This window comes from Papaver somniferum, chromosome 2 (assembly GCF_003573695.1).
Source record: "Papaver somniferum cultivar HN1 chromosome 2, ASM357369v1, whole genome shotgun sequence".
Taxonomy (NCBI): domain Eukaryota; kingdom Viridiplantae; phylum Streptophyta; class Magnoliopsida; order Ranunculales; family Papaveraceae; genus Papaver; species Papaver somniferum.
Window position 1 is genome coordinate 62,301,418 of NC_039359.1, and position 23,744 is coordinate 62,325,161.

General features: G+C 36.9%; 2 protein-coding genes across 2 annotated transcripts; both read left to right on the plus strand.

Annotated features, from left to right (window-relative positions):
• The first annotated feature begins 7,366 nt into the window (after positions 1 to 7,366).
• LOC113347824 (phosphoenolpyruvate carboxykinase (ATP)-like) lies at positions 7,367 to 11,763 on the plus strand. The gene is made up of 13 exons (XM_026591495.1): positions 7,367 to 7,495; positions 7,620 to 7,902; positions 7,982 to 8,172; positions 8,267 to 8,420; positions 8,548 to 8,632; positions 9,389 to 9,489; positions 9,617 to 9,915; positions 10,047 to 10,220; positions 10,325 to 10,390; positions 10,483 to 10,661; positions 10,756 to 10,925; positions 11,085 to 11,253; positions 11,349 to 11,763. Exons 2-13 carry the CDS (start codon positions 7,625 to 7,627, stop codon positions 11,490 to 11,492), a joined length of 2,010 nt encoding a protein of 669 aa, XP_026447280.1. The 5' UTR covers positions 7,367 to 7,495; positions 7,620 to 7,624; the 3' UTR covers positions 11,493 to 11,763.
• On the plus strand, positions 11,508 to 13,071 carry LOC113351194. Its single transcript, XM_026595224.1, has 2 exons — positions 11,508 to 11,538; positions 12,044 to 13,071. Exons 1-2 carry the CDS (start codon positions 11,508 to 11,510, stop codon positions 13,069 to 13,071), a joined length of 1,059 nt encoding a protein of 352 aa, XP_026451009.1.
• Positions 13,072 to 23,744: the final 10,673 nt, after the last annotated feature.

The window sequence follows — 23,744 nt, forward strand, 5'->3', positions numbered from 1 at the left end:
TGGGAGTTAAAAACGCAAAGCCAACTACACTTGTACACGTCTCTATCCTTTTAAACAATAATTGGTTTCCTTTATTGACCTTTTCAGCGAACCCTATTCGATTCATAGTGGTATGAAGTATGAACAGTATAACAAACCCACTACAATTTGGAAAAAGAACATACGAGACCAAACTGTACAAATTATCAATGCATCATCATGCATGACCCTTACGAATTCTCATGTAACAAACGTTAAAAAAAACTGCGCAGCTATTAAGTCTACACTCTGAGCTTATGACAACCAAGGAAATTGTATTTTCTTTTCTTCTGCTTCTTTTTCCTTCCTTTTCTCCTCATCCTCCATAAATCTTCTGGAATCACCTCTCTAACTAGTCTCCAGTTTTGTGGTTCGAGCATGGTGTTCTAACTACTCTAAGGAAGACCCACACCCCACGGGTTCAAGTGTTTGTCTGACATTGATGATCGAAAAGGTAACCGTTCACATTCGCCCACTATTCATTTTTTCGAAGAAAGAAGAACCCTTTTGTGGCCAATACTCGAAATAGGGATGACATAGTGGAATCTGTAATTCTTTAAGTGCTTGCAAAACAACAATTCCACAAACAAATGTCATACAAACCACCAATATACTTATTGTTTCTTTCGTGGATGAATTCTTTGTCTTGCTCAACCGTTTTAAGCAAAAGGACTAAGAAAGTTTTGAGATCCCATTATGCCTATTGACAAATAGCTGCAAAAAAGCACAAGACAGATGAAAACAATATATTTGCCCCAGCCACAACTTCGAAAATTCAAATACCTGGATTTCACTCGCTCAACTGTCAGCCAAAAGAACTTATAAGTGCCAGCAGAACTGGTATCCACCACCTTAGATATTTTTCTGGCCTTTAAGAATTCATCCGAATCGAGTAAAACTGGACTTTCATCAAAAGTAATCGCATTAAAATGTTTTGGCATGCATGATATATCAAGATTCACAAGTTTTCTGCATTTGGGGTCATATGAGACCAAATCATCCTTGCTTTCTAAACGTACACCGTGTAATAGAATCTGGCGATTCTTATCGAGATAATGAATGAAAATTGGTCTCATCTTTCGAAACACTGAAAATTTTGGTCCAAGAATCTATAACTCCGTAATCTTTCATCACCCATAGATCGAGGTTCCCATTGCCAGATGTATCATTAACCTATAAGAATAGGTCCTCACCCAACACACCCACTTCCATATCATTAGACTGTAAGGAAACGTTGGGTTTCCTAAATTGGGTGAACTTCCATATATAATATGGGTTGCCTAATGGACCACGGTTTCCTAGTATGAGTTGGTTTCCTAAACCAAAGAGGCTAATATTTGGGAACCAAGTTTGTGACTCCTATATAAGGAGCTCTAGGCTAAGTGTTTTAGTCATGCAATCCTCAATGTAAATCTCGTAGAGATGTGAGGGATTCACCCCATTTATTGAGGTGATTATGTGAGAGACCTAATGGTGGAAGGAGTACATCATTATGGTGTTTATGGGATACTTATCGATGTTGGAAGATATGTCGTTATGGAGTATTCGTATGGAGATGTTGGTAAGGACATCTTGTTGAGGAGAAGATCATCTTGGTGGTGCTGGATTAGATTATTGGTGTTGAGCTAAAGGCGTCCATGATAATCTATATCAAGGTGTGCAGAGAAGATCGTCTCGTTGTGGTAGATAATGTGGTAAACATTATCTCGTATGGGTGAAGATGCTACTTTGGATCTTATAAAGTGCTTGTGAGAGTTCTTATGTTCGGTCATGTTGTGGTGAGTCGATGGATTGATTTAGTCAATCAGTTGTGTAGTTCTCAGTGGTGATTCTATAATAAATAAAGAGGTCGTAGCCGTTTGGTGGATGTAGAAAATATTACACACATTGTGTATATTGTTGAACCACGTTAAATCCGTGAGTACTTTACTTCTTGTTGCTTTGTTTATGGCTTGCATCTATGTGGTTGTCTTTCTCTTCTTCTTATCCTAAATCATAGAAAGGTTCATGGAGAAATCCGAGAAATCAAGTGTTTCTTGTTAGCTAATATGTTTCCGCAAGATTAGCACGTAGATGGCTCTGAACCCAACATTTGGTATCAGAGCATTAGGTTAGATACCAATTGCCCCAACATAGACGAGTACCCTTCGTTGTTTAAATAACAACTGGGCATTTGGATCTCTTTAATTCTCTCTTCAATATCTTTAGTTCGCTCTTCAACGATATCGAAGGAAACTATGACTTTAGTCTTACCTATCCAATGAATAATTCCATTTAAAGGCTTCGTAGAAATCTAATACGATGTATATGATAAGTTATGTTTCCAATGCTATTCCATGAATTTGTACCTAATCTACTAACCCAAACTTCAGAAGTAATACTAAATCGGGTATCAGCCACAATTCTAAACAACTTGTAATCATCGATTTTCTGGTCGTAACAAACCCCATATCTGGAAAAGTTCGTATGGGATATGTCAGATGCTGGTCTCGGTATGTTCTTGTATTCTCGAGTTGATAAATTCCACAAGCAGATCATTCCGAGTGTATACCCATTAGGGTCACAGGTGGATGAACCGATTAGGCCATCGCATGAATCAGTAAGTAGAGAGTCAAGTACAAACGTATCATCACGTGGGATATTAGTCGCAACAGCCATATGGTAAGATGAGGATGTTACATCAAAATCTATGGTATAATAAACATCCCTATCCGAGTAATTAACTGGATCTATGGAACAGCCTAAATATGTATTAAGTAGGACACTAAATTTGTTGTTCTCAATAGCATGTTGAAGGTGCGTCCTAATAAACTTTGGGCTTTTGAACAATTCATACCAATGTTTGCATACACATCTAAAAGGAGAGATTGATTTGACTGATAACTTCGAAAGTATATCCATGATAATATCTTCAGGAATGCTCGCTAATGTCGCCATTGTGCGTTTCTTTTCTTTTCTGTTGCTTCAATTTCTAAGGTGAAGGTATGGTGGTGTGCATATATATATATAGCGCATGCATGCAGTCCCAAATACGTAACTTACCGATCAAGGTATACACAGTTTACTTATAAAAACCAAACCCTTGCATATTTGGAATTCGGGTCTCCCTAGAATTCTGATACAGATACTCCAACACAATCCAAAGTGGATTAAGACTTGTACAACTCTGCTCAAACAGAACTTCTTCCAGGTTCTTTTCATTCAGAATAATCAAATGTACGATCTTATTGCTCAAACATAAAGAGGTAAACAACTATTTCAAACAAAAAAAAAGGCAAGGAATGTAGAAGATCAAAACGTAATAGATTGCTTCTAGTTTATAAATTTGGCCTAGTACATAATGGAGTTCCAGGCAAGTCACTGCCATACTGATCAAGAAAAAACGAAGCAAGAAAAATTAATCTCTCGCACTCTTTGGTGCTAGTCACGAGTAAATTATTATGTCTTCTGAGAAACCTGAGACTCTATCTCCCTGACGTTAGCCTTGTCATGCACCTGCGCAAGTTGTTCCCTTAGAAAAAAATTAAAAACAGAGAAAAATACTTGATAAAACCATCATTAATTAGAAAAGTCACCGTACTATCTTGTTCAACCATCTCAACTAAAATGATAAACAAAACCAATGCCACACAACTGCGGAGAAACACAAGCCAGAAAGGAAAACATGTGCCCCAGCTACGCCTTGTTATATATCCACCTTGGATATTGTTTAGGTAGCTTCTACAAATTCACCCGACTTTTTTTTTTTGAAGCATTCACCCGACTTGAATGAAACTAGACTTCCAACAAAAGTTGTCGGATAAAAATGTTTAGGTTTGCAGGGGATATCCAAAGTCTTTAGTCTTCCATTTTTTGGGTCACAAGAGACTAAAACATCCTCGTATGAGTATTTTACATTTCCGTGTAATAAAATCTCACAATTCTTGTTCAGATAATGAAGTGGCCGTAATGATCGAAAATTTGTTATGGTTTTGGAAATACTGAAAATTTTGGTCCAAGAATCTATAACTCCATAATCTTTCATCACCCATAGGTCGATGTTGCAATCATACCATATTATATTAACTGACAGGTAAAGGTCTTCCCCCAAAACATCCACATTCATGCGATAAAACGAGTACCATTCATCATCTATATAGCAACTTGGTATTTGGAATTCGTCTCTGGTTCGCTCTTCAACTATATCATACGGAACTATAACTTTTGTATGTTTTATCCAATGAACAATTCCATATATTTTTTTGTCAGGCACATGACTATGATCATAAGGTACGTTTCCAATGCGTTTCCAGATATTTGAGCCTAATCTACTAACCCAAACTTCAGGAAAAATCTCGTCATATCGTTTGGTCACTATTAAGAATAACTTGTAATCATGAATTTTCCAATCATAACACACCCCATATTGAGACAAAGTCTTTGATTTGCCACGAATTGATGTTGGTGTCGGTACATTCAGGTATTCTTGAGTAGACGGATTCCACAAACAAATCATTCCGAGTATATCCCTATCAGGATTACTGGTGGATAAGCCGATCAGGCCATTGCATGAATCAATGAGTTGAGAATCAAGTACAAACATATTACGTGGGAGATAAGTTTGAACAGCCATATGCTAAATTGAGGATGTTACATCAAAATCTATAGTATAATGACACCCATCCTTATCATAGTATGAATTTGTCTTTGATGATTCAAGCAGAACACCAAATCTGTAGTTTCGAACATCACGTTGACGATGCATCTTAATAAATTTAGGGTTTTTGACCATTTCATACCAGGGTTTGGCTACACACCTGAACTGAGCGATTGATTTGAGTGATAACTTCAAGAGTATATTGATGATAATATCTTCAGGAAGGCTAGCCAGTGTTGCCATTGCGCTTTTGTTTTTCTTCTTTGTAAAGATAGCTATTGGAATTTTCGAGATGAAGGTAGGGTGTTTTTGAGCATGTATACGTATAGCGCATGTAATCCCAAATACGTACCTTATAAAGACAAGGTGGAAACCCTAACTCGTTCCTGCTAAACCCACACCTCACGAGTAAAGTATTTGTCGGACATTAATGATCCAAAAGGTAATGGCTCTCATAACTATTCTTTCTTTTTTTTTCTCCAAGCAAGAAAACCCTTTTGTTGCAAGTACTTGCAATACGGAGGTCATAGTGTGTGTCATTTGGAAGGCATTATTTTCTGGTAGGCTTAGAGAGGCCCTTCGTGTGTACGGTGGGACAGCAATATGCCAACATCTATTCCAACTTTAAACTTCTTGGATGTCAAGCGTTTATATATCTTACTAAAGGAACAACAAAGGATACATATGTATAATTATTTTCTTTATTCAGTTTCTTACCGGGACAATAAGAAGCAGAAAAAGAAACAAGTAGACAGGTGTACTAGTACCAGTTTCTTTGCTGAGTGTTGCCATGAAGAAGTTAAATATGGCTTATAGCATTTGGTGTTCCTTTTTTCACTTCTTCATATTGGTTTTGCATCAGTCTATAATGATATAAATATAAAACTATCAAGTAAAGCATCATATATACCCATGGAAGATGCATGTGTAATGGAAGTGGAACTGAAGTTATAAAAGAAAATTTTGATGGAATAATTGGGATTTTTTGGAGATTTTTTGACAAAAGATATTTGAATAATTGAATACCTTTTTTCGCTAAGGATATTATAGACAGATGGAAAAAGGGTAATAGATGACGAATTGCTAGCCATGGAAAAATAATAACTATATGGAGTTTTTCTTCGGGATCTTGGTTTTGTTCATCCATCGTTTGATAAGATGGAGGAGAACAGAGGAATGCAGATAAGTTTTAGAAATATACCAAACTAGACTATAAAGACATACCACGGTAGTGTGCCAACAATAATGCAATCTTTGAACAAATGGATCCGACGAGCTGCACAGCTCCCATAAAGCTGGACACATGCATTGTTTTGGCTTATTTTTTGATGTACACAATCAACATAACTAATACCTATCAATGACATCATCAGGATAGGAGGATAAGAGTAGGACCATCAAAACTGGTGGAGAGATTTGAGTATGGACAAATATCCTCAATGCTTGGAACTAAAAATCCACCATAACTCCCATGTCCAAACTTCAAACATAAAATCCCCACCACCATCCCAAGATAACCCATACGTATTCAACTATTGAAGTTTCACCTATCAGTTGTAGTGTAGATGCTAGCTGGTTTAAGGCATTAACCAGCTAGCATATTAATATTATTATTATTATTATTATTATTACATATTATAATAATACCTCCCCCAAGTCCACAACTTCTGTCTATCTCTAACAAACTACGTTCACTGGTCCCTTTTCAAGCCATTGTTACATATTATTATTATTCAATGGAGTGTTGCTGGGAAATCTCTAAAAAATCTTTATATGGTGTAGATTCTCTGTTGAGATGGGATTGTAACTAAGCAATTAAATAGTTTTCATTGGTCATAACTTCAACACATATGAGTCTATGACATGATAATACTTAGAGAATTTGCTTTGTGCAACTCTGAGATAGTATACGCTAGTTGTTGTTTCTTTTTTTCCAATATAACTCATCATTCGCCGTATATTTGGTATCAGAACCTCGTGCATACAAGAAAGTGAAATAAACGTCAACTTAGAATAAGTGATGGTCGCAGCAGAATGGGGGCCTTCTCCATTCAACTAGCTAGCACAGGACCAACAAAGTGGATATGTGTTAAAGCTATATGCCCTTGCAGCTTCGGTGCTGTTTTTAAAGCGGTGGCGGAGATTTCACCCCACCCACACGCGCAATTCTCAATCCTTCAAAAGAATCACAACCCAAATGACGTTGTTTCTCTACTCGTATGAGAAGAATCAGAGAGATTGGAAAAAATGAATCGAGCATACTAGGTAATAAATAATTTGTGGGTTCGGCTTTTGCTAATCTAATTGATCATTACTTAATTAAATCCGTTAAATTGCCATTCTGAGGCATGATCTAAAATGAGATGAAACAAAAAAAAAAAACAAAAAATCAGTTGCTACTTGTCATAACAAAAGGACACCACACCATGCATATATAGCTCTCGTTTCACCTCACCGGCCATTCTTTTTCCACCCCATCCATTATCAACGAAACATCCTTATCTTTTCCATTTCCCACCCTCCCACCATCCATAGACGGGGCACACCTAGTATGTGCATATGTCATGGAAATTTTTTATTCAACTTTATCGTTATCCATTTAACCTAAGTTTAGTTCAAAAACCAACTATGGTTACTATGGATATGGTTAAGTTTAAACAAGAGAAAAAAAAAAGCCTTTAAAAGGAAGAGCCAATTCCTCTGTTTTTCTCATCCCTTCATACATCACTTCTCTTTCTCTCCTTACTTTATACATTGCATGGTCGTTTCCTTCGTTCTCTTTTGTCTCATATTCGTTTTAGAGTTTATCCCTTCCAGTTCGTTTGAGGTCGCACCTTTCTGGTTTGATCTCTCATTCTCTACACCTCCTTCAATACTCTTTTCTTGATAATATCTTCTGTAATAGTATTATGTTATTTTCGGATTCAAAAGAATTCGTGTTATAACCAGAATCTTTCATGTGCAGAGAAAATGGCAGGAAACTGTAACGGTGCAGAATTCAGTTTTGTTGGTACTGCTAATGGAAATGGAATTATAGCAAGAAATGGATTAGCAAAGATACAAACACATGAAAAGAAACCAAATGGAATATGTCATGATGATACTTCAGCTCCCGTGAAAGCTCAAACTCTAAATGAACTTCATTCCTTCCAAAAGAAAAAATCTGCTCCTACAACTCCTACCAAAGGTTCTCAAGGTGCTTTTTTTGCTGAAGAAGATCGCAGTATACAACAACTTCAATCTATAAGGTATAAAACATGCACAGGCTTGGTATATTAACCAAAATTTATAAATCAAAATCTAATAAGTGTTTCTTGTACGTGTCAGTGCTTCTTTGGCATCACTAACTAGGGAGACTGGACCAAAAGTGGTGAAAGGAGATCCAGCAAAGAAAGGAGCAGCTGAACCCACAAAGGCTGCACATGTCTCACATCATCATCACCATATCACACCCACTCTCAGCATCAGTGACAGTGCTCTCAAGTTCACCCATATCCTCTACAATCTCTCACCTGCAGGTACGTATCCGTCACCTTTGCGTCATGAGATGTGGTAAAGTTTTCTTTCAACAATATAATATGTTAATTACGCTTTTTGGTTGTCCATGATCAGAGCTGTATGAGCAGGCGATTAAGTATGAACATGGATCATTCATAACATCAAGTGGAGCTTTAGCAACTCTATCAGGTGCAAAAACTGGTAGATCTCCAAGAGATAAAAGAGTTGTTAGAGATGAAACAACTGAGGATGAGCTCTGGTGGGGAAAGTAAGTACTACTCCTAGTTCCCATATCTCTATTTTCCTCCCTAATTACTCCTAGTTCCCGTATCTCTATTTTCCTCCCTAATTAATTGTAAAAATGAAACTTTAATCTGTTTGTTGTTTGTTTACAGGGGCTCACCAAACATTGAAATGGATGAACACACCTTCTTGGTTAACAGAGAAAGAGCTGTGGATTACTTGAACTCACTGGATAAGGTATAATAAATCACGTAGGACACATCATACGCTTTCTATATGGAGTATGAAATTATGAACAGAACGCGTAGCAGTTTCTCATCTCTGTCTTGTTAGCAGTTTTATTTATTTATTTACTGTTGTGATGTCTACCGTATGATGGTATCTTTCTTGGCTTTTTCTGAATATAGTGACAATACTACCCTCAATCTGTTGATGACCATACTCCCATTATTTGTCCTATTCTGAAGATAATAGACCGAATATGGAGACCCATAAATTTCTTTAGTTATGACAAAATTCTCCATCCCAAGAATTCAATGAGTAGGAAACCAGAAAAATGTAGATAAAATGGTTGAAGAAATAAATGCCAAAGAGTTGAACTAATGAGTCATGACAACAAGTTTGTTACAGGAAATCACACGTTAACACTAGAGATAGTAACAGCAGTAGTAGTAGTATTACTATTTATATTATGTTATGTAAGCTGGTTTGATTTTCGGAACCTTTCATCCTTGTTTTGTGTGCAAAATCTTACCCAGTCAGTCTGTTTATACTCCATTTCTAATTAAGCTGACCTTTTTGCGGCAGCTTTATCAGTTAGTATTGAAAATTTCAGAAGATCACGGATATACGTCCTGTTCTTATTTATTACTTCCACTCATTGCAGCAGTTCATGGGACTTTGAGTTTGATCATGTGACCTAGTTATCTTGGCGTTGTATTATATAATTGAGTTTTGATTTACTTTCTAAGGTGTTTGTTTATGGGACTTCAGGTGTTTGTGAATGATCAATTCTTGAACTGGGATCCTGAAAACAAAATCAAAGTCCGTATTGTATCAGCTAGAGCCTATCACTCCTTGTTTATGCACAACATGTAAGTCAAAACTGACGAGCAATCTTTAGCTGTCGAAGCGTCCTCTATATATGAAAAAAATAAACGGAAATTTATTCATAAGCGTAATTAGGTTTAGTGTGTAAATGACAACTGTGTGGGTTGGCAGGTGTATTCGACCCACACCTGAAGAGCTGGAGGATTTCGGTACTCCAGACTTCACTATTTACAATGCTGGTCAGTTTCCATGTAATCGTTACACCCATTACATGACTTCCTCTACTAGTATAGATCTTAATCTTGCTAGGAGGGAAATGGTTATCCTCGGTACCCAGTATGCCGGGGAAATGAAGAAGGGTCTTTTCAGTGTTATGCATTACCTCATGCCCAAGCGCCAAATTCTCTCCTTGCACTCTGGTTGTAATATGGGAAAAGATGGCGATGTCGCCCTCTTCTTTGGTTTATCAGGTACAGTACTAACAATTGATCAACGTGACATTGATCCATCTGATTGCTCTCTGCGTAAGTATTCTTATAATTATTCCCATTTTTAGCATTGTTGTTAATTAATCCTTAATTTTTTTATCCCACTTGTGTAGGTACTGGAAAAACAACTTTGTCTACCGACCATAATAGGTATTTAATTGGAGACGATGAGCACTGTTGGAGTGAGAATGGTGTTTCAAACATTGAAGGTGGATGCTATGCCAAGTGCATTGATCTCTCAGGAGAGAAAGAACCTGATATCTTCAACGCTATCAAGTTTGGAGCCGGTAACACTCCTGTCCTCTTTTAGTTGACAACTTTGGTTTTGATACGCATCATGGTTTTGTGATCTTTTGTTATTTATCAACAATATCTTGTGGGGTTTTGACAGTGTTGGAAAATATTGTATTTGACGAGCACACCCGAGAGGTGGACTACACAGACAAATCTGTGACAGGTAAATCGTATGAATCTGAAGCGTACACAATTTAGTTTACATCCTATAATGGCGTTATAACATCCTCTATTCAATCTATTTGTTTCTTTCAGAGAATACTCGTGCTGCGTACCCTATTGAATACATCCCCAACGCGAAGATACCATGTGTCGGTCCACACCCTAAGAATGTCATTCTTTTGGCATGTGATGCTTTTGGTGTGCTCCCACCAGTGAGCAAACTGAACCTGGCGCAAACCATGTATCACTTTATTAGTGGATACACTGCTCTGGTACACATTTATATGACTACCACTTACTTTCCTGTAATGCTATCACGAAATCTCTCTACTTACTAGGTATCTGATTTTAACAATTTCGAAACAGGTTGCTGGAACAGAGGAAGGAATCAAGGAACCACAGGCAACATTTTCAGCCTGTTTTGGAGCAGCATTCATTATGTTGCATCCTACCAAATATGCTGCCATGCTTGCTGAGAAGATGCAGAAGCACGGTGCTACAGGGTGGCTCGTCAACACTGGATGGTCTGGTGGAAGGTAAGTCATAAGTCAGATTTGTGTTCAGTCGCATGTCTAAAGCCCTGGGGTGTTAGAAATCATCCTATCCTACCCTATGCATGAACACCCATTGGTAGTTTATATATGTGGTTTTGTTCACCACCGTGATATCTTAAAACATCATTCCTTCTTTTGCAGCTATGGTTCAGGTAACCGCATTAGGTTGCCCTACACCCGCAAGATCATTGACGCAATCCATTCTGGCAGTCTCCTGAATGCAAAGTTCAAGAAGACCGAAGTGTTTGGACTCGAGATCCCTACTGAAGTCGAGGGAGTTCCATCAGAAATCTTGGATCCAGTGAACACTGTAAGAGCAGTTTTACCTCTTTTCTTTCCGACTCTTAAATGTTTTATGTGAAATTAACAATGTGCTCCTTTTTGATTGTTCTGTTGAAAATCCAGTGGTCAGACAAGGCTGCCTACAAGGAGACATTGTTGAAGCTTGGTGGACTTTTCAGGAAGAACTTTGATGTCTTCGCAAGCTACAAGATTGGTAAAGACAGCAAGCTTACCGAAGAAATCCTTGCCGCTGGACCTGTATTCTGATCAATCTTTTAGAAGATGACTACTGGAGGTCATAAGATAGGAGAATGTAATAATAATAAAAGGATAATGATGAAAACACAATAAGATTAGTTGTTTAGGAGATTGGTGATAATTAGAGTTTGGTGGTGGGGGACTTGTTGGTCGATTTGTAATGCTCTCTATTTATTGTTATGTTGGAGTCTGCCTTAGTTTATATATGTAAAATACGCTTTCGCAAGCGTTCGCTACCGTATGATTATCTTTATATATTATCTCCATTTTGAGTTGTTAATATTACCGAACAGTTGCGCCTTTCTCTTATGTTAGATTTCAAAGAGTTTAGTTCGGCTGTAGTAATGAAGCATATCAGAAAACAGCGAAACCCTTTCATTTTTTCCCCTTTGTTGTTGTTGTGCGTTTCCTCTTTCGAACGTTTGCAAAACGCGTGATGAGTTGAAATATAGAAACTCAAGAAAAACAGAAAGCGGACTAAAACTTGGGCATCAAGATGAATGGGATATGAAATATAGAAACTACCCATGATCTGGCTTTCACATATATAAAACCATTAGTCATTAGTACATCCCAGAGCACATTACTTCTCTTGCGCTCTCTCTTCCTTGATAATCCACCATCTTCTCTGGTTCTTGCTCATGATTTCTCACCCAAACCTAATACTAGTAGTAGTCCAAAGAAAAACCCACGACTAAGAAAACCGCAATCTTCATGGAAGCAATTCAAAAGTTTAATTCCCTTATCTTCCTGGAACCAAATCAGAAAATCTGTAACATGTGGTGCGTACTCGAAGTTAAATTCTTCTCCTGCTTCTATTCGTAATCTCAATAGAGATGTTGGTCATGAAAATAATAGAGTGGATGATCATAGTTCTACAAGATCTTCAGTTCTTAATGTTGGTCTTCATGGCAATGGGTCTTACCCTAATTCAAAAACAACTTCTATTTCAGTGTCGGAGTTGGGACCAGAAGATTTAGGTCGAGATACAATAGAGATGATATTCAAATCAAGCTTAGGAAAAGACGATCCAATCTGCAAAATCGAAAGGGTACTAAAAGTCCACAATACACAAACCAGAATCCAAAGGTTTGAAGAATGTAGAGAATCAGCTCAGAAGCTAAGCAGATGTAACGCAAATAGAAATCCAAGATGTGCAGCTGATGGCAATGAACAATTGAGATTTCAATGCACAAGTTTAGCTTGTTCACTCGGTCATTCTACTACTAATTTATGCGACTTTGTAGATTGTGGTGTTTGTTCAGTACTAAGACATGGATTTCCTGGGTGCAATGTGAAAGGACTGGAAGGAGTGCATACTACAGCAACATGTGGGAAGGCACATAGTAGTTTTGGTGGTGTGGATTGGAATGATTCAAGAGCTATGCTTGTTTGTCGTGTGATTGCTGGTAGAGTAAAGCATGTCGCGGAAGAGGATGAAAACATCAATGTGGCAGTGGCGGAAAGTTATGATGCTGTTGGTGCTGGTTGTTACGAAAGAGGTTTTGGCAAATTTGATGAACTATTTGTTTTTAGTCCTGAGGCTGTTCTTCCTTGCTTTGTTGTCATCTACGCTTCTCATCAATAAAAAATTATTATTTGTTTAACTATTTTATGTGTTTTTTCTTTTAAGAATTCCTTTGTTTTTATATGTTGTTTACTCATATCCCTATCCGAAATTCTGAGAATGCCTTGTGTACTTTTCTTTCGGTTTTCACGGGTTCATTCATGGGCTTTATAGGCCCACTACCAGAAATCTGAAACCGGAGGGTTTCACTACTACTCTTAAATGGATCAATTTTCAGAATAATATTTTATATCGGATACATGAAGTCTTACGATACTTCAAGGGTGTTCCACCACAGGATCAAACAGTTGATGGTTAAAATCATGATGATGGTACAAAGTTGTCCACATACACGTAGGTTTCGGATTGTAATTCGGGACAGTAATTTTATCTTATTGCTGTAAGAGCATCTCCAACCGAAGGTGCGAAAATTTGTACGTGCCTTTTTAATTTAGTCCTTTATTTATGGGGTCTACACATAGAGTAAATATAGGATCTCATATCTAAAAAATCATCTCCAACAGTAGAGAATTTTTTAAGAAAAATAATGAAAAACATGACGTGGAGGTGGAGCCGGATGTGTAGATAACACTTTCATGAACACCTTCATATTTAGTAATTGGTCCCTCCTAGTTTGTAGGACCCTACTGTTGGAGATGGATTTATGCCAAATGAGGTCTAAAATCCTATGTGTCATTAAGAAAAAAGAGATTCACCTTCTGTTGGAAATGCTCTAAGAAGTTCACCCGAGTTTGAATTGGCTTTACGAAAAAACAGTGATTACACTCGTGATGGGTTTGGATGCAAATGGTGAGATTTATGGGTCCATCGGCTACTGGAAGTTCACCTGAGTTTGAATCGGCTTTACCAAAAACCGGTGTTTACACTAGTGGTGGGTTTGGATGTAAAATGATGGATGGGTCCACGGGACTTGACGGGATTACGTTTTCCTCGATACGTTTGTTATCCAAATCCGCTGGAATTACTTTTCTTACGGGAATCATTTTTCCAACAAATCCTCCATATGGAGTCGCACCCCTTTTCTTAAGAATTGTTGGTTAACTTATCAAGGGATTTGTGGATCCACCTTTTTAAACCCGCCTTTTTTTATTCTAAAATTCTATTTATATACAGTAAAAACTTCATATATTAATACTCCATATATTAATAAACCTATATATTAATAAAAAATCACGGTCCCACCTTGAGCCAGTTGTAAATAGTAATAAACTCCATATTTTAATATTAATAAATTTTTCTAGTCCAACCATAATGAGTTTACCTATAGACATAACCGGAAAACTATAGTTCTTGTTACATCAAAATTTAAGATAAAGAAAATATTTATCTATAGTTGTTTGAGAAAATGATGTAATTTTTTGGATCGCTATCGCATCTTTTGATTTGCATATGCGTAAGACCTCGTTACTATATGCATTTTCTTATTGAAGCCAAAATACTTCCAACTTATCGAGCATGTATAAAGCTTCTTGTCGTAGCAATTTTTTTTTGGTATACCTCTATATATTAATAAACTATTAAACTTCACACGTACATAATTCAAGTTGTTGTATTTTTACTAGGTCTCCCTACTATTCTGCTGTAACTATTCTAGTTTACCTATTCTCCTGCTTATTAGTTTTAGTCGTTCTATTCATCAGCAACTCCTATTCTTTTGTTGTTTCAGTTGTAACCCTATCAGATATAATCATATGTAAACATCTTAATGAATTAAATCTCAGTACAGTTGTATGAGATACAAAAACCCAAACCAGATTTCTTCATGGTAATCTAGAGCTAGGTTAAATTATTTATTTTTTTCTCTTTTTTTTACAACTGATCAATCATGGCACTTGATGATGATATTCAATCCCCTCCTTCTTCAAATACTTCATCACCCAAGAAGGATTCCAACACATCCAAGAAGGATTCAAACACATCCAAAAAAAATTTAATTTTATCTCCATCATCATCCAATTATGTGCATCCGGCTGACAACCCCACAACTGTTATCTTCACGCCCCTCCTCAACAGTGAAAAATATTGCATCTGGGAACGAGGAGTGAGAAAATCCCCAAGTGCTAAGGATAAACTCGGCTACATAGATGGCTCAATCGAAACACCTGAAGATCCAATTGATCTCCTCCATTGGACTCGTGCAGACGACCTGGTTGATAGCTGGGTTGCAAACTCTGTGGACCCAGTAATCAGATCCAGTGTCATGGCCATTCCTTATGCAAGGGCTCAATGGTTGGAAATCAAATATCGGTTCTCTCATAAGAATGCTCCAAAACCGTTTGCCCTAAAACAAGATATTTCGTCTCTGAAGCAAGAAAATAACAGCGTAGCAATTTATTTTACTCACTTGAAGACCCTCTGGGATCAACTAGATTCTTTCAGACCTATGGTACCATGTATGTGTGGTGCTGGGAAAGATTTTTTTGATCATCACAATTAGGACAGATCCATGGAGTTTCTTCAGGGGCTTCATGATCGATTCTCGGCTCTTCGCAGTCAGTGCCTCTTAGTGGAACCGATGCCTTCTGCTGCCAAGCTCTACAACCTGGTGCGCCAAGAGGAGGAGCAACAAGGTTTGAATTCTTCCTCTGCTATTCAGGTTGATTCTGCAACCTTGAATATTTCTCGCAGCAATGAAAATCGGCAACAACAACGGGTTTTCTCCAACACTGACAATGGACATAACATCAACAAGCGTCAACGTCCATTCTGTGATCACTGTGCAAAACACGGTCATACTCGTCAGACTTGCTAGAAACTGAATGGTTATCCAACCAGTCCAGCAAACCCGAGAACTCCAGCACCATACCCATATGCAGTTGTTGTTGCTCCACTGTCGGCTCCTATTGTTGATTCCAGTCCTGCTGCTCCATCTATATCACCTGCTCAATACGCTAGGCTCATGACGCTGCTCGAACCTGATGCTACAGGCAGTAACAATGAAGTTTTCGCAAACTTCGCAGGTACTTCTCTATCTTGCTCTTCTCTTATTTGGATTATAGATAGTGGTTCCACGCACCACATATGTTCAATCCTTTCATTCTTCTCATCTTACACATCAATCACGAACCCAATCACGGTTCAGTTGCCTGATGATTCTCATATCTCAGTCACACATACTGGGATAGTTGATTCATCTCCAACTATTCAGTTGCTCAATGTGTTTCATATTCCAAGTTTTAAATTTAACTTGATTTCAGTAAGTCAACTTACCAACACATCTAATTGTTGCATATAGTTCTCACATCAGTCTTGTATCTTCCAGGACCTTCACACTAAAATGGAGATTGGATGGAGTAGGCAAATTGCTGGCCTATATCATTTTTCGTTTCAACCATCTGTTTCTTCTTTAGTTGCTAATAAGCCATTCGACAAATGGCACTGTCGTTTAGGCCATCCGCATAAGGATTGTTTTGATTTCTTAGCTCGCAAATTTGTTTACATTCGTCCTTTGTTTAAGCACTTGTGTGATGTATGCCCCAGGGAAAAGCAAACTCGTATTAAGTTCAATAAAAGTGTTTCTTTATCTATGCATCCCTTTCAATTAATTCATGTGGATATCTGGGGACCGTTTTCTACTACATCTCTAACTGGTTCCAAGTATTTCCTTACCATAGTTGATGACTATTCTAGGTGTACTTGGGTGTTCTTGATGAAAGTAAAATCTAAAAACTTTAAAGTTTCTCAAATATTTTTTCTCTTTTGTTGTCAATCAATTTGTCCGCAAAATCACCAGCGTCTCCTCTGGTATTAATTCCTTAACCATTCCTTCGCTACAGACTTTTCGGTGTGATAATGGCTTAGAGTTCAAATCTAAGGAACTTTAATCCTGGTTTCATCTAAACGGGATTGTCCATCAAACAAGTTGTGTCTACACGCCACAGCAAAATGGTGTTGTCGAAAGAAAACATCGCCATTTTCTTAATGTAGCACGGTCCTTACGGTTTCAAGCACACTTATCGATACAATTTTGGGTGAATGTATATTGGCTTCTACTTATATTATCAATAATCTTCCAACACCAGTTTTGTCTCATAAATCTCCGCATGAAGTCTTACTACATGCACCCCTGATTATTCTTCTCTTCGTGTCTTTGGTTGTCCAAGCTTTGCTAGAAACACATGAATTTCTCACAAATTTGATGAAAGAGCAAAACCTGGAATATTTATTGGTTACCCTTTTGGGCAAAAAGGTTATACAGTTTATGATTTGGAATCCAAAACTACATACGTCTCTCGTGTTGTAGTTTTTCATGAGAATGTTTTTCCATTCCAGGATTTTAATGATTCTACGTCACTGCCTCACACTTTGTCAGATAACTCGACTGACTATACTTATCGCGAATCTCTACTTGATTCTCGGACACAAACACCCTTTGTACCACTTCCCAATATTTCTTCACTTATTCCTTGTTCAATGTATCATCCTGAACAATCGCATCCTGGAATTCCTACTACTATTTCCGATGTACAGCCAACTGCTATTTCGGATGATCAAAGAAATACTTCTCGTATTCGTTCTTCTCTGGCTTCTGATAATCTTTCTCCTAGACAATCATCATCGACAATGCACAGTTCTCCATATCCGGTGCAGAGCTCTCCTTCTCCTGCCATGACACAGAATTGTCCGGCATCTCCAGCGCAGAGATCTTCATCTCCTGCATTGCCACAACACCTTCCGGCTTCTCCAGCACACAGCTATCCATCTACTTCCATGCAACAGCATATACCGGAAGATTCTTCCATGGATTCTCCAGCACCTAAACCTGCTAGATAAACTAGAGTTCGTAACCCACCTCCTTATTTACGAGATTATCACTGTTCAGCTGTTGTCAATGACTCTAATTTACTTTACCCAATGACAAAGTATTTGTCTTTCGATAAATTATGTCCATCGCATAAAGCTTTTTTGGCTTCGGAGGAACCAAAAAATTTCTCTCAAGCCAATAAATTTCCAAAATGGAGGGCTGCAATGGCCAAAGAAATTATGGCCTTGGAGGCTAATAACACTTGGATACTTGTTGATTTACCACCTGGTAAAACTGCTATCGGTTGTAAGTGTGTTTTCAAAATCAAGTTTAATGCCGATGGTACTATTGTGTTATAAGGCTTGTCTTGTTGCCAAGGGTTATACACAACAAGAAGGTATTGATTACTATGATACTTTTGCTCCTGTGGATAAATTGGTTATTGTTCGTGTTTTGTTATCTATTGCAGCTATCAAAGGATGGGCTCTACATCAATTAGATGTGAACAACGCATTTCTTCAAGGGGATCTCGATGAAGAAATTTATATGCGTTTACCTCCAGGTATGGCACGCAATGGTGAGTCTAAAGTTTTTAAACTCAATAAATATCTATATGGCCTTAAACAAGCCTCTCGTCAATGGTTCGCCAAACTATCTTCGGTTTTGTTGTCTAAAGGTTTTACCAAGTCCTTATGTGATAATTTTCTTTTCACATATCATCAAGGAACAACATCAATTTTTTTCCTTGTTTATGTTGATGATATCATTATTACTGGCACAGATAATAACTTCATTAATTCTCTTAAGCTGCGTCTAGCATCTCATTTTTCAATTAAAGACCTTGGTCGCCTACAATACTTCTTAGGTATTGAAGTTTCTAGGTCTTCCAAAGGTATTTTTCTATGTCAACAGAAATACATCCTTGACATTCTCATAGATTCTGGCCTTATAGGGGCTCGTGTATCCACTTTTCCAATGGATACTCATCTCAAGTTACTCCCTACCGATGGTGTAGAGTTAACTGATCCTAGTTCATTTAGACGTTTAATTGGCCGTTTGTTATATCTTACTGTCACTCGTCCTGATATCACATATTTTGTCAATTATCTTAGTCAATTTCTTCAGCATCCAAGATCCGTTCACATGGATGCTGCTCAGCGTATATTACGTTATCTTACAGGCACTATAGGTCATGTCATATTTTTGTCTTCCTCTAGTTCTCCATCTCTTCATGGTTATACAGACTCTGATTGGACAGGTTTCCCATTCACTCGTCGATCTACCACTGGATACTTTGTTACCTTAGGTGACAGTCCTATTTCATGGAAATCTAAGAAACAGCCCACAGTGGCTCGTTCCTCAGCTGAGGCTGAATATCGTGCTTTGGAAAATCTAACAGCTGAACTTCAATGGATCGTTTATCTCTTTAAGGACTTGCATTTTTCTTGTCCTCTTCCTATCGCCGTCTCATGCGATAGTCAGGAAGCAATTCACATTGCTCAAAATCCAGTATTTCACGAAAGAACAAAGCACATTGAGATTGATTGTTACTTTTTCCGCGAAAAGTTGTTACGTGGCTTGATTCTTCCAAATCACCTACCATCTTCTGATCAATTGGCTGACGTTTTCACTAAGCCTCTGGGAGCTCCACAATTTGGTCGACTAGTTGGCAAGTTGGGCGTTCGTTCAGGCTCTACCGCTCCAACTTGAGAGGGGTATTAAACTTCACACGTACATAATTCAAGTTGTTGTATTTTTACTAGGTCTCCCTACTATTCTGCTATAACTATTCTAGTTTACCTATTCTCCTGCTTATTAGTTTTAGTCGTTCTATTCATCAGCAACTCTTATTCTTTTGTTGTTTCAGTTGTAACCCTATCAGATGTAATCATATATAAACATCTTAATGAATTAAATCTCAGTATAGTTGTATGAGATACAAAAACCCAAACCAGATTTCTTCGTAAACTCCATATATTAATAATTTCGTGAAGTCCCAAGGCTATTAATATATGGAGTTTTTATTGTATATACAATTTTAAGATTCTAATGGTTACGCCAAACAGTACATGGACTCTAAAAGAAGAAAATTCTATAAATCCTAGGTGTCTTAACTGAGCTACCAAACACACGAGGGATTGGTACGAAAAATTACAACCAAACCGACTACAGGATTTCCTCCGTCTCGGGTAGTGGAAGATTGCAATCACGAAAAAAACTGGGTGGAAATGAGAAGATGGTTAGACAAACGACAACAAGGATTAGGAACTTATATTGTTTGGAACGAAAGCGGCACCGAGTCAAGAACAAGTGAATAAGTTAGTAATTTGTTTGGAGTTGTCCGGGTTACCTTTTTTTTTTTGGGTACCAAGGAAACCACTCAATAACTCGGAACAATCCTTAATTCCTTATCATTAGGATTTGAAGATCGAACGAGCTGACGTGGCATGGTTTATATGAAGTGGGTTCCCCAAGTAAAAATACTCGGGCATCTGAGTATCTATGGGTTATTTACTCATTGTGGTTATAACTCGGTTATTGAACAGCTTTTGAACGAAGTTTTGAATTTGTTACCAATGCTAAATTATGAAATTTTGAATATTAGATTGCTATAGGGGAAAAAGGTTAGAGTAGAAATACAAAGGAATGAACAAGATGGATTGTTTTCTAGTGAGTCGGTAGTCGAGGTCGTTAAAATTGCCATGGTAGAAAAACATGGGAAAGATTTTAGAAACAATGCAAAAGACATGATTGAGATATTTGGGAGTCAATAAATGTTTCAAATGCAAATGGATTTGTTCAATTCTTAAAAAGCACAAAAATTAGGAATTGCTTTGTTTTCTTTTGTATTTATGTAATTTTCGATGTAAATACTGTGTTGCGATATGAATCAACTCTACAACATATGCTTTCCTGTAATCAGGGGTGGAGCCATCCCACTTGCACCATGCCGAGCTGGTTCGAAAGCCCATTTTAGGTCCTATAAGAATTATTTTTCTACAAACAAGCTTGTTTGTCCATTTTTACACCCCTAAAAATTTTAGTTGCACCCATAGCAAATTTTTGCACCCCTTTCCCATGATTTTTGGCTCCGCCCCAGCCTGTAAGAACATTATTGTTTCCTAGTTTGTAATTCTTTCGTATCTTGAGAGATTGGGATCTATATATATGTCACTGGTGGAATTAGTTAATACACTGAAATAATAAACCAAGGTTTTTTATTTTTTTCTGAAGTTAATATTTAGAGTTAAGGCTCTTGAATCATGGGCACTTAATATTTAGAGTTAAGGTTTTTGAATCACGAGCAATATTTAGAATTACTATTTCATCTAATTGAAAATGAGAGGGTACCAAGTATATCACCAACTTTTTCGTTCGGCAACCTATATACGGCAAAAACACAATACAATTGCAAGTAGATCTAGTAATCACCCTTGAAAAATATGTATGTAGAGTTTTTTTCTTTTCCCTTCCACAATCAATATGTATAGACCAAAGGTCTATGTACCCGATTGTGTACAAGAGTTCTTGGAGGATATCACAAACCAATATTCAAGATCAATCTAGTTATATCCGAATTAAGAGGATCCGAATATAATTCTAACAAATAAGAAACTTTCAATTTTATCTTTCAAAATATGAATTCATCAATAAAGGGTCTTGTTTTTCATCGCAATTAATAAAGACTTGAACTATTTAGATTGATTACATACTACTTGTGTTACTCTTACTATAAAGATAAACCAATATAATCCGGAAAAGGAAAAATACAAGACACCGGAATTTTTATTAACGAGGAAAACTGCACCTGCAGAAAAACCTCTGGATCTCGTCCATCTTTGAACACCACATTGTATTTTATCTTCCTATCATACTTCGGAATGAAATGTAGTTGAGACCGAAAATAACTCTCCGATAAATTCAGTTGCAGTCGTGTTCGTTACGCCTCTTGAACCTTGCAAGATTTTTCGCACTTGATTCCCTTATTAGCTGACATCCTTTACAGTCTAAGAGTTGCTTCAACCTCGGTGAAGACGTTTGATACCAAGCTGCCTATAATAGATAAGCATATTTTATTTACCTTGTGATTTTTCAATTTATGTTTGGAAATTTGTTTGCAAATGAAAAAGTATAGCAATCCTCAAGAATCCGGAACGCTTACATTCAGTCAACTGAGAAGCCTGGATTTGTAACCACCTCTCAAGAATAATCCAGACAAATCAAAGAATAGCTTAGATATCTATGTTGAGGAATCACAAAGTCTGATACGAACAGAATTTTGTGATTTCTATCTATTTAGTCCCTAATCTGAGATTACCAAAACCTAAAATACAAATAAAAACAACATATTGATACAAGAACTATCAGGTAAAAGATAGTCTGACCGGGATTCACGAATCTCTAAGTGAAGTTTTCAAAGTCGTCACTTAGAAAACACTCTTTCAACGATTTGAAATAATGTCGTTATAGCCATAGATAATAAATACCATTGCTTGGAAAATTTCCAAATGATCAACTTGAAAACAAAATAGTTCATGAACATTAAACTTTTCTTAACCAAGATTGTTAAGGATCTAAGAACATACATTGCTTGAATCATATTTCGAAATATTTATCAAGAAAAGCTTGACTCGGAATTTTTTCTTTTGAATATTATATCTACTAAAATCATACGAAATAGTCACATGAGAAGAACGGTAAATACCGTTAATAAATAGAATATTCCAGTCTTTACATACCTCTTTGTTGATGAAGTTCTCGTAAATGTCATCGTTTGTTCTCCATTCTTCAATCTTCAAAGGTTATTACGTGATGTCTGATACTGATCAACTACCATACTCTAATCCTAGTTTGAGACTTGACTTTAGTATACTAGAAATCAAGATATAGTTTTGTGCATCTAACATTGGCAACAAGTTTGAGATAGCAAAACTTAGGGTTCCGGCCGAGCATTGCTCTAACAATCTTCCTATTTGTCAATTTTAGTGACAAAACGACCAATAGATATGGATTTAATAAAATAAAAGTATCCATCATGCTTGATTTCTTGAATCTTCAACATCTGCTTAAAGTCCAATTGTACCAAAATTTTGAAGCAATATTATGGTGATATATATGTTCTCCCCCTTAGTCCTTACTAGTCTCTTTTGCATAATATGTGAAACCTACAGCTACTAATCCACTCCTGCTTAATACATAATGCTCCGAAAAATCATATGTTATAGTAGAATACTAAGAAATAATTTTCCCCCTTTTGTCAACAAAATTTGCAAATGCAGAAAACAAAGGATCGTAATGAACTACACGAAAGAGTTACCGAGACTAAAGATAACATACCAACTTTTTATTTAGAAGATTCCACTAAGTAAACTTAGCTTCTTCATCAATGAGAGATAAAGGTATAGTCATCTCCTATTATTCTACAGCAGCACTCCCCACAAAGATATATATAAATTAGGTACAAATTCAAAATTAAACTCTCCCCCATTATACGGAATTCTCAAGAGAACAACATGAGATACCTTTATCTAACTACAAGATAAAGATTTCGTGGACATTAAAAAATTTATAAGTAAATGTGTATCCCAAATATTTGTCTCTCTTCTCGCCAGTTACGAACAAAGAATTTAAAAACAACGATCTTAATATAAGAGGCACTAAGAAACATTACTTTTGTGAGAAAAATAACATCGACAAAAAATATTTAGGATCAAAGAGTGTCATTTTAGTGAGATGACTCAATATAAGAATTTTTTTCTTCTCTAACCATGTACCAACGTAGAGATTAAAGTTCTCGATCTTAATCCTTGCCAGTATTGTTTCGTGGGGGAAAGGATACAACTAAGACCATCTTATGGAATCCGTCCAATGTATTCATAAAGTATAATCGGTGGAACATAAATACTGCAATTCTCAAAATAGTTACTCC